This window comes from Schistosoma haematobium, chromosome ZW (genome assembly GCF_000699445.3).
Source record: "Schistosoma haematobium chromosome ZW, whole genome shotgun sequence".
Classification (NCBI taxonomy): Eukaryota; Metazoa; Platyhelminthes; class Trematoda; order Strigeidida; family Schistosomatidae; genus Schistosoma; species Schistosoma haematobium.
Genome location: NC_067195.1, coordinates 44,735,714 through 44,747,793, shown reverse-complemented (window position 1 = coordinate 44,747,793; position 12,080 = coordinate 44,735,714). Strand labels below are relative to the sequence as shown.

Genomic DNA, 12,080 nt, shown 5'->3' with positions numbered 1-12,080 from the left:
AACCATGATAATACTTACATTAGTTGAATCTGCTACTGAATAAAGGCTATCAGTTAGCGAAAAACTACTTCCAGATTGAGCAAAGCATGTACCGCTTTCTACAACTGTAATTAACAGATAAAAACAACATTATTATTACTATTATAATGAATTTTATCGTGAATACTTGAACTTTACTAAGGCTTTAATTTCTACGTAAATGAATTTTTGAATTGATTTGAGATCTATGGTCAGCCGAGAACAATTACATAACATGAAAACGAACAATAGTTATACATGTATATAATTTAATGAATTCTCATTTGATGAAATATACTATGAACGCGTGAATTTTATTAAACACGACACATTCATTAGCCAAGCAGTATGAAATCCTACATGCTCAACACTCCATTACTTATAGAATACGACTAGTGTCAATTTCATTTTACAATCTTTACTAGACCAGTTTTGCAAACAACAAGATTTGTTAGATATCAAAGTTAACTGATTCCTGAATGATAATCAATGTTACGAATAGATATCACTGACAAAGTTTTTGTTGCATAGTAATCACTAAACTGAATGGTGTGAACGCTGTACTGTATTTTATGACAATAAGCATTTTGATTACATTACGTGTTTGTAAGTACCTGCCAGTAAAGGATTCGAAGGTAATGAAGAAATAGATATGGATTATGAAATTTAAAATGATAACATTCAAAGACACTGTTTAGGGCGATGTAGATAATCTCCAACTTACTGAAACTACAAGCATTTACATGTGCTAAACAAGATCAAATTATTATCAGTTAAACAGTTGGTAGCAACATCCACATAATGATTAATCCGCACTATAAATGTAAACCAACAGTACTCATCTGATTGTTCACAGTAGACTTAAAACAAGTATCATGGAATAAACACCATTTGTGTAATAATATGATGCGTCAGGAACAAAAAAACACTGTGAAAATAGACAAAATCCCTAAATGAATTCATTTAACTTAACGATTTGATTATGGCTGAAGAAACAATTTCATTGGTTTGAAACTCCATAGAATTATACCAAATATAACAAATAGAGAAATTTGAATTCAAGAATCCAAATGGTCATAATGATCAAATTTGGCCGCTATCTGATCGGTGTTAAAAATTATCATTATTAATAATGACAACAATAATCAAAGGTAACTGTTGGGATTCATTTATGGACTAATATTACACGTATATTCATGTTGTATATTTATTAGGTAACTAGATTAGGTATAATCATAGTCCTCTTATCATAAGCTTTATTTTGACCTATAGACTATTTGATATAATTTACTGTTTTTGAGTTGTTTCCAGTTTATTAATTACAGTTCCCCACAATCTCAGCCACTATTTGGCATGATCTTGTATAAATGTTATTTTCTATTTTATGGTGTGATGTGGTCTGTTTGGTTTGTATATAAACCTAGTATGTTTGAAATATGTGATAGATATAGTGGAAGCTGGTATTGGTTTTCTGGCATCAACTGTCAGTGTTAGGCGAAGAAAAGGACCAACCGGGACTCGAGACTGCTCATACAGGTCTATATATCATTGGTCTGGCACAGGGCTAAGATTGTATAAGTCATATTCCTATTGGCGAATAAGTCACGTGATAATTAGCCGAGCTTAAAAACACAACGGTTTGCACTTCACCTTTACAAATTGATTCAGTTACAAGAAAGTTTATATGAGGATTATTTCTTCATTGTTATTACCTTCCTCTTGATGAATTTTATTTACTAATATCTTAGTAAAACATAAATGCAAATAACATTTGTACCATAATTGTTATGAGCTTCATGGGGACTTGCTTTTGCAGCCAATACTATGCTATGGAGATTGTTTACCTTGAATGATTACAAAAAGGGTAAAGTGGAAGCATTGGCTTGGTATGCACATATTCCAAAAAAGCCTGGTCAAATATCAGCTCTGATATTGTCAATGAAATACTGTGAACCATCACGAATAATAAAGAAATACTCAAGACGCGTCTGTTTTCCATACAATCAAAAACGTTTCTTCACAATAATTTGCGACATTGGTCTGACCATAAAGAATAAAACAGTCCATCTTTTTTTACCAATTTACTTATATTGAATGTGATCAGTCCCAGTCAATTAGTGACTAACAAACTCAATATTAAATCCTTGCTTAAGTTCTCTCGAATAACGTTATGTATGGTGCTAGTGTTCTACCTTATTATGACCAACTTCACTACTCGGCAGTTCGTCCTTTATTACTTTATGATTGCAAAACAGGTACATTTGACTAAAGGGTTTAGTGACAACCAAACCAAATCTGACTGTTGAATCGTATCAAGAAATGCAATTATTTTTATTGGGACTCGTAATATGGTCATAACCATTTTTTGGAGGCTTTGGGCAACAGCCCAGATGTATTCATTATTAATTTTTTCCGGATCTTCGATGTAATTATTATTTTATACTTGTTGTTTCTTGATCACGTTCATTGTGGACGCTGGTATTGGTTTTCTGGCATCAACTGTCAATGCTAGGCGAAGAAAAGGGCCAATCGGGACTCTAGGCTATTCGTATATGTGTATGCATCATTAGTTGGTTTTATAGGTCAGCGTACCTTAACTGGCAATCGCATTTCGCGATAATTGTATAAGCTAAGGACATAACAAATACCATACCTTTAATAACAGTAAAACATTTCTGAGCACAAGATGTGAAATATCAACAGCGTCTAGTTTCAGTAAAAAATTTTACCCAACTTTGTTCATTCTAACTAGATCGATTATTTTTTTAAAGGAGAGACCACAAGGAAACTACGTCAACAATAGTGACAGTTCGGTTAGAATTTAACAATGATTAGCTTGTGTTGTGTAGGATTGTTATTAAGGCGCATAAGTGCATGTGGTTAGTATATGTAAAAACAAATCTAACATAAGAAACTTTATTGAGATATTTCAACATGTGAAGAGTATATGGCTGAGAAACTTCAGCTGGTTACCATGCTACTTTATGATGACAGTTTTCTATTAGTGTTGATACATGACACAAGCTTTAAGCAATAAAATTAGCCACCATAATATTATACTTGGAACCGAAAACTGTTCAGTCATTAGGGAACATCTAGTCTATCAGTGGACAAACACGATAACATATGAGATCGAACGCAGCATAAACATTTTTATGTACCTTTAGATCACTGGATTCATAGTATTAATTTTAGTCAATTCTTAATGTAACATGATCGTCAATTAGAGACAGAAAGGTTATATGACTGATATAAAGCTAGGATCCAACACAGTAGAAATTCTTATCTAACAAAAAACAAGTTCAATGCTGAATAAAACAAAAGCAACCAAGTATCTAATCTTACAGTACACCACGCTGAATACATAGAAACACTAGTATGTAACTATTTTTTTAAATAACAAAATAGGTGATCATACAGACTTAGTGGAGAATGCAATCGATATATAGACATACAAATACAAAGACAGAGAAACAGAAAACACAACGGCCAAGTCAATATAGAATGACAATCAATTATTTCATATATGCATACATCTAGATCTATAGTCAGTCGTTTTAATTGCTTTGTGAACTATACTAAGAATTGTGATTAACCAAATATGTAGAACCATAAAACAATATGATGTTGCGTAGACGCACAAATACTAACATTATTTGTTCATAAATTCATGAGAAGGTATTGTTACTACCACAGATAAACATAATCATGCAAACACACACAGAGAAAACACGACGAAATTGATACAAAACTACTTTTTTTTCATATAATTTAACAAAGTTATATATTTTCAATCAGCATCGTATTTTCACATAAATACAAATATTTTACAATTAAAAAAGTGGGCCATGTTTGTAAACAATAATACTGACAAAAACAATAAGAATTAATTGTTTAACTGATACATTTTATAAAACTTATGAAGTGTTTATGTGTGTTCAATACGTTAATTGATGCTGTAATTGACCAGAAATATACTCTTAAGTAACAAAAGCGTTTACTACTGCCGGCATATTATATGATACGCATACAAGCGTCTTAGTAACAAAATCATCTATATACATACATACTTTGATTGAATGAAAGTTTGGGCAAGTTAGGTTCAAACTTTAAATTCACAATAACAATATTCTTGATTGATGAATGAATACAAAGATTATTTATTATTCCAGTTTAGCTTATTCACAGAGTGAAAATAAAATGCAATAATTGTCAATATTGGCTTGTTGAGATTGTTGAATTTCATTGAAATCATGAACCAGGTTTCAATAGCTGTCTACCTTAGACCGGTTCGTGATTTCGACAAAAACATAATAAGGTCGAATATTAACATTGCTTAATAGATAAATTACTGAATGAATAAAAACAAAGAAAGGTCTACATCAAATATGTCAGCCTACTCTTATTTCAATATGATTATACGGATGTCACTGACACATAACCAATATCATTGACTATCTAGTATTTGAGGCTGATCGAATTCTGTCGACCAAAGTCCTCCATTCGACTAGGTCACGGTATATCTTGTTTGGTGTAAAATTATGGACAACTACTGACAATCAATTTCACAACATAAAATGATTTAATATATAGTGATTAGTTAGAATAGACATCATAGTTCGACAGTTCTTAAAAGTAACATTCATAATTACAGCAATCCGAATTGCATGTGAATTACAACTTTCATCACGATTATAATATATATCAACCGACCTAGACTTAGAGATACAGTTCACTTCTATTAAAATAACCATGAGTTACGCTGAAACAAAATGAAGCATTCACTATATTGTATTTGTTCGGAATCATAAGTCAGTAAGTAAGTCAGCTACATCGTAGGACCATGCACATATATGGATCGGTCAAGGTTGCCATACCTCATTAGCACAGCAAGATGAACACCGGATTCATAGGAGTGGTTAGGTCAAAGGTGGTAATATATAAAAGAAAGATTGCATATAAGGATACAGTACAGGAAGAAAGAATTAGTTCGTAGAAAGAAAGATATGAAGCAATTTTAATCTCTTAGTTTAAGGGAAGATAGGGAGTGTATACACCTACGCCATTGTGATCGATTCTGAGCCATGTCACCAAGTCTCCAACCATTGGTTACGATAGTCACGCGGACCCCAACCAAGTAGTCTGCATCTACCAACATGGCTCAGACTAGAGGTTAGTGTCTTCAAGCACTGATGCCACGTTTTGGTTTGGCCGCCCCTCACTTCCTTCCAACCATCTCCAACATCCGTTAGCATTGCACGTCGTGGTAATCGGTGTTCGGGCATATGTAACACGTGGCCCAACCATCTCAGTCGATGAAGATTCATAACCTCATCAACTGATTTACCATCATCATTCCCTAATACCCTGCGTCTAACCTCACTATTACTTACCCGGTGATCCCAGCAGACTCCAGCAATATTTCTAAGGCATCTGTGGTCAAATACTAGTAGCTTACGAGTATCTTCTACTCTTAATGGCCACGTTTCTCAGCCGTAAAGTAAAACGGAACGAACTGCTGCGCAGTATACTCGTCCTTTTATTGATAGACGGATATCTCGCCTTCGCCAAAGGTGACGTAAGTTGGCAAAAGCCAAACGAACTTTTCGAATCCAAGCTGAGATTTCGTCAGACACCAACCCATTAGGTCTGATCAGACTTCCAAGATAAGTGAAGTTGTCAACGCGTTCGACTACTTCACTACCTATCCTTAGTTCAGGTGTTGACGCAGGTCAGTCCTGAAGCAACAACTTGAATTTAGAGGGAGAGAAGCGCATTCCAAACATTTTGGCATTGTTTCTCAGTGCTATCAAAAGACTCTGCATTTTATCAGCATCTTCACCAAACAGGACTATGTCATCCGCGTATTCTAAGTCGATAAGTGGACCTCCCGGTAGGAGATCAATACCCGAGAATTCAGTCGATGAGAATGTTAATCCCATCAGTAGGTCTATGATGAAGTTAAACAAAAACGGAGAAAGTGGACAGCCTTGACGGACACCACTTGAAGTTGCAAAAGTAGATGACAGTTCGCCATAAGCTCTGACTCGACTAGTAGTGTTCGAGTAAAGAGCCTTCATAAGGTTTATTTACTTCTGGGGTACGCCTTTCAATGACAGACACTGTCACAGAATCTCGCGGTCTACAGAGTCAAATGCTGCTTTTATGTCAAGAAAGACCACCATTGTCGGACGCCGATAAGTATGCCTGTGTTCTAGAATCTGACGAATGGTGAATATGTGGTCGATGCAGCCACGACCAGGTCTGAAGTCAGCTTGGTTCTCTTGTGTTTGCAGTTCACGAGTCTTAGTTAGGCGTCTGATAATTATCGAGGCTAGTATTTTAGATATTATATTAGTTAAACTAATCCCTCTGTGGTTGTCACAGGATGATTTTGACCCTCTCATATGTATTGGGACGATAAGTGATTGTGACCAGTCAAATGGGATAACGTCCAACTCCCAGATTTTAGCTAAAATATTGGTCAACCTAATCGCTAAATTTGGACCACCATCCTTAAAGACCTCTGGAGTTAATCAATCTGGACCATCTGTCCTTCCTCGTTTCAGATTAACTATAGCCTTTTGAACTTCTGCTAGGGTTGGGGGACCTACTTCAATGTTCCATTCACACTGTCTGGGAATGGAGGGTAGTTGTAGAGTAGCTGAAGGCCAGTTGAACTGTTCTCTAAACTGTTCCGCCCATCGTTCTAAACGTCTGGACTGGGAGCAGATGAGAGTATCGTCTTTTTCCGAAATAATCTCACTTACACTTGACTTATTAGTTCCAGTTTCTTTTATTAGTCTGTAAAGCTGTCTTGTGTTCCCTATATATATTCAAGTGAAGGATAACTTATCAGTAAGAAATTAGAAAATTATAAAAAATACTCATTACTGATGGACTACGGACACTGATAACTTAGTGTTTTTAATTATCGATCGTCTTACTGGAAATAATAAATGGCCTGTAACTAAAAATTAACTTAGTTACCCCTCAATGTGATAAGATAAAAAACAAAGTGATTTCCCTATCACATTCATACATATTTTCAGTTCTTGATAAACCATAAACAAAGCTATTGCATAATGTAGACAAAATTAAATGTTTGCACAAACGGAAATAGAAACTTTTATTACGACAGATAGAAATTCATTCATTTATATAGCATGGAGGAAAAATGCTTACTATTCACTTATGAAATACATAACATTCTGCTTAACTTCACTTGTTGTTTTTTTACTTATATCTTCCCATTGTTATTTAGGATTGCAATTCATCAGTCTGTTGTTGGCATATGTGCATCCTGTGCGGATTGCCTCGATATGGCCTTGAGTCACAATCTTTTTAAACCAAGATGGATAGTGGCCAGCAGTGGAATCTAGGACGCGCGTTTCGTCCTATTTGAAACTCGTCGGCTGGATGTACATGCATCCCAGAGGTGACGTTTACTACGGAACTCGGACCCAGTAGCGTTTGCTTCAAATGCCATCGCGTTATCCACTTAGTTAATGAGTCCTGAGAGCCACCTGCTATCAGGTACTGGGTTTGAGTCCTGGAGTGAGCATCAACTTTGGGATGCAGCTGACGGGTCCCAAATAGGAAGGAACGCGTCCTGGATTCCACTGCTCACCACTATCTATTAATTCTGCTTAACTGTTCCAAATTAACCTTAATTAATAAACAGTAACAATGAACACATTCAATTTTCAGGTATCATTATTTACAAGATCAGTGTCACCTGTATATAAATATGCGTATAAATTAAAGTACACTTTTACTGTATACGCATATATTACAAAATATTTATTGAGTATAGAACGTCTTGTTATCAGTTATATAGAAATTAGATGAACTAACACCTATAAGTACATGCATTAATAAGAGTTTCAAATTATATTAATTTTTATTACCAAAATTGGAAAAAAAAAATGTAAATGACAAATTTATGAAACAGATGAAATAGCCTACTCTCCCTTACTGGATTAGGCGTTTGAACCCTATTCTATCCACATATATTCTAGGCAGAGAGTATGAAAACAGTGCCGCCCAAATTCAAGTACATAGGACTCTGTTTCAGTAACTCAGTTGCAATAAGAAACAGTGAATGAATGATTAGAACTTGCATGGTACCTTACATTGAGTACAGATTACATACTGATGAAAAATTAGTTTCAATTACCTGTAACTAATTAATGAAAGAGAAGCTTTTTAAACTCAGAGTTGATTTACACTTCACATGTAATGGTCAGTGGTATAACAGTGTGGATTGTTAAAACAACAGAAACAGATTCTCAATGAAAACACACGAGTCAACAACAAGTACGAATGATTCCCAAGTCAGTACCTTGTATCCTATTAAAGCATATAAATATCCGAAGATGATATCTGGTCTATAACTGTAATAAATTTTAACCTAAAAACTATAAATACTCCAGTAATATTATTCGGATTGTGTATGCTACTTATGTCGACAGATATATGAAGGTAAACTTGAAGGAAACAGAAACGGAATTAGAAAGGAATTATGAACTGAAAGAAGCATATAGAATGTCAAGGAAAATGATGAAAAATAGTAAATAGAGTATTTAATGCATGGTTCTTATATTTTATCAAGAGAATCTATAATTTTGTATCAAAATGGATTTAGTTGTCCCACCTGTCTGTTCATTCACTGCAAGATCATGTATCAAGTCTCAAAATCTATAGTAGGAAATATTTAACCTTATCGATCAAAACCTTAGAATGATGATTTCTAATTTACTGACCTCACCTCGATTACCTTAACGCGAAGTGGTTGAAAGAGGCTTCAAATATGAGTCTGGATGATTAAGCGGCTAGTACTTTAACTGCTAAGTTACTGAACAGTAGAGAGAAGAGACAATGAAACACAAGAAAGCGATTGTATTGTTTGTGGTGATTAAATCAGAAACAGTGACGTAATATTTCGCCGAGACATTTTCCGATGTAGTCGGTGATATAGTCATACCTGAATTCATCCCTTAAATGCCCTGGTACGGCCGAGAGTGAGGAGAGTCCGCTCTCCCTCTCGAAATGCTCTCACATGGTCACGTGTATAAAGCCACTGACAGGGAAGTCCCACTCATTCTCTTCTCGTGATGTGGGTGTTGTTTACGAAATTGAGAGGACGAAAAGTGAATGTCCGGCACTTTAACCGGGTTGGTGAATATGGAGGATCCAACTAGGGGAGTTACAAAACTCTGATTCCAAACCAATGGTGAACACGGGCTCCAGGATCCTGAAGGAACAAATGGTTTATGAACCAATCGTTGGTCACCGGCTACCATGGGACTGTATCTCCTTACGTTGCTCCACTGCCTTGTTGATTAGACCTTTAGGTCGAAGGCTCGGGGTGTGACCCCTTAAGGAGACCACCTGCTTCGGTCTGGGCACTTGGGCAGTATCCCAGACCCCACATTAATCGAATGATTTATGTGGCGCATATCTATTTTTACTATCTTGTATCAATGTTTACGTGTTTAAATAAATAAATAAATAAATCAGCTAAAATTAAGAAAAAACATGCTTCACATGAAATGAAAACATACAATTCAGTTTTCAACAACTGAGCTATTCAAAGGCCATCTGGATGATTTTAACACGTAAACAAAATATGGATGCAAGCTAATCACAAAGTAGGTTAGTCACTTAGTCAGAGCAGAGTACAACCAGCTACTTACATGCATCGGTTCAAGTTGCCACATCGACATCGTCAACCTATGGTTACCATAATCGTGAGGACACTAACCAGGTAGTCTGCATCTAGCAATACAGATCACTTAAACAGTAAATGACTTTATGGACTGATGCCACATCTTGGTTTGACCACACTCAACTTTTTTAAAATCCACTCCTGAAATACGGATGGTTGACATTATTTCAATTTTATAAGTCTGTTAAATAAAGTGCTAGGACAAAGCGTTAACAAATAGATACTATGAATTCTTCATCAACCAATAATAATAAATACTTACGACTGCTTTCACGACATAGCATTGTTCCATCTAAACATGTTGAATTCATACGTGCACCAGGAGCCGAGTTCACAATACTGGAATTTTTATCATCAACAGTACCATAACACACTGATTGATTAGTAAAATGTTCATTACCGCTTACACGTGGATAATTGGTACCATCGATAAGTGGATCAGGAGATTTGCCATCATATAATCGTAAATAAATCGGGTTATAAGGAATTGACAAAACTGTAGTATCATAACCAGCATTTACTAGTGATTCAGTTATTTTATCTGATGAAAACAATAGATCATCATTTATTTCAAATTCAGTTGGATAACTGTTTGAAAACAAACAAACGACGGAGACATTAATTATTACCACTATTAATCATAAGAGAGAATACACAGATAATAACTTTGATAGATGCCACGACAAAAAGATTTTAAGTTGAAAACAATTGTGACTTGGGTGGCGAACCACATTGACAATGATGAGGTAGTAAATAATTGATGACAAAAAGTGAAAATAGCACTATAGTTAATTAAAAAAACAGAAACCATTGGATATTGACTCACGGTATCGTGGTCATCATTAGAAATGAGGGTTATGAGTTCTATCGTGAGTGAATTAATGTATGCATAATGCTAACCAATGCTGGTGTAGGAGTAGATTTTATAAACGTTGAGTGTGGTCAAACCAAGATGTGGCATCAGTCCATAAAGTCATTTACTGTTTAAGTGATCTGTATTGCTAGATGCAGACTACCTGGTTAGTGCCCTCACGATTATGGTAACCATAGGTTGACGATGTCGATTGACATGTCCGAGAATCGGTAACAATAACGCAGATGCATACATCCTTTCTCTTTCATTAGTTCCTTGACGTCGAACGAATCTTATACTTTTTATTCAATGGATTCATTACATCTAAAATAATCTTGTCCATGCCAAGTTGATTCTACCAGTATTGATATTAGTATTACTTTTACTACTGTGATATATTACCTTGTTGTGCTAATGTAGTGTGGCAACTTGAACCGATGCATGTAAGTAGCTGGTTGTACTCTGCTCTGACTAATTAACTTATTTCACCAATACCAAGACAATGTTTCATTAAAAAATAGTATCAGCTGAAGATTTATGAAAAATCATGGTGGAATTAATGTTTTGGTCGAGGTTTTTTTTGTATATAAATGACAGTTTTTATTTTCCTCAATATAGATTTAACTTTTATTTTGGCTTTCTATCTTTAAAAAAAAGCACTTTAAGGTTCAGAACTCGTGGTTATGTGAGTAAATTATGCCCAATTATGTCCATTTCATCAACAAATTGTGACATCATAGCATGAAACATATCTAAACTTGTAGTGCCGACGTTGTTGTTAAATTATTCAGTTTTATATCAGTAGATCATAGAATCAAACCTCGCTCCATCTGCTACTTTATTGAGAGTAGTCGGGTACAAAGAATGTCCAGTGAACAATTATTTGACTGGATTTTTTTATTTGGTCCAGTTAATTAGAAATCTACTGTCTTTAGTCTTCCGATTGTACAATATCAGCATGTGTTTGCCATAGATTTTAAAAGAAAAACTCATTAACTAGGTACAGATTCGTGTAACTGGCTATTGATACTACCCGTCGTTCTAACGAAATTATTCGGAACAGGGTTTAAATTTGAGACTTAATGGTTGGAAGTCGAAACCTTAGCTACTGAAACATTACTCATCAGCGACTGATGACAGTTTTGCAGTAAATATTATTTGCATATAGTTAATTGACATAGATGAATTGAAGAAAAACAAAAATTGATAAATAACATACGTGAAGTATCAAAATAAAAATTACCTATCCACAGTATTTGTTCGATTAAATGCAACAGAAGGCAGTAACCACGGTGCTATGTCTCTTCGACGTTGAATAACCTATTTAAAGTGGAAGAAAATAAGCCAAGTAAGAAATCCGACAAAAATATAGTGGAAAAATCCTTGAAGTTCATAATACATAAATGCGATTAGTGGGGACTTGTCAAATTTGAAGATCATGAATTAACATCTGCTAAGGTGCCACCGAAATATAGAGAG

The 12,080-nt window shown here is 35.0% G+C and overlaps 1 protein-coding gene across 2 annotated transcripts in view; it reads right to left on the bottom strand.

Annotated features, from left to right (window-relative positions):
* The window catches only part of EFR3A_1 (membrane anchoring protein efr3a), a 63,974-nt gene that overhangs the window by 13,405 nt on the left and 38,489 nt on the right, over positions 1 to 12,080 (bottom strand). Inside the window, exons 8-10 of one of the 2 annotated variants that reach the window (XM_051211523.1) lie at positions 11,845 to 11,921; positions 10,011 to 10,336; positions 19 to 104 (exon numbers count right to left, since the gene is read on the bottom strand). In XM_051211523.1, coding sequence (XP_051071590.1) covers positions 19 to 104; positions 10,011 to 10,336; positions 11,845 to 11,921 — 489 coding nt within the window. Of the gene's footprint in view, positions 1 to 18; positions 105 to 5,741; positions 10,337 to 11,844; positions 11,922 to 12,080 lie in introns of those variants that run through there. The other variant, XM_051211522.1, reaches the window with a different exon arrangement.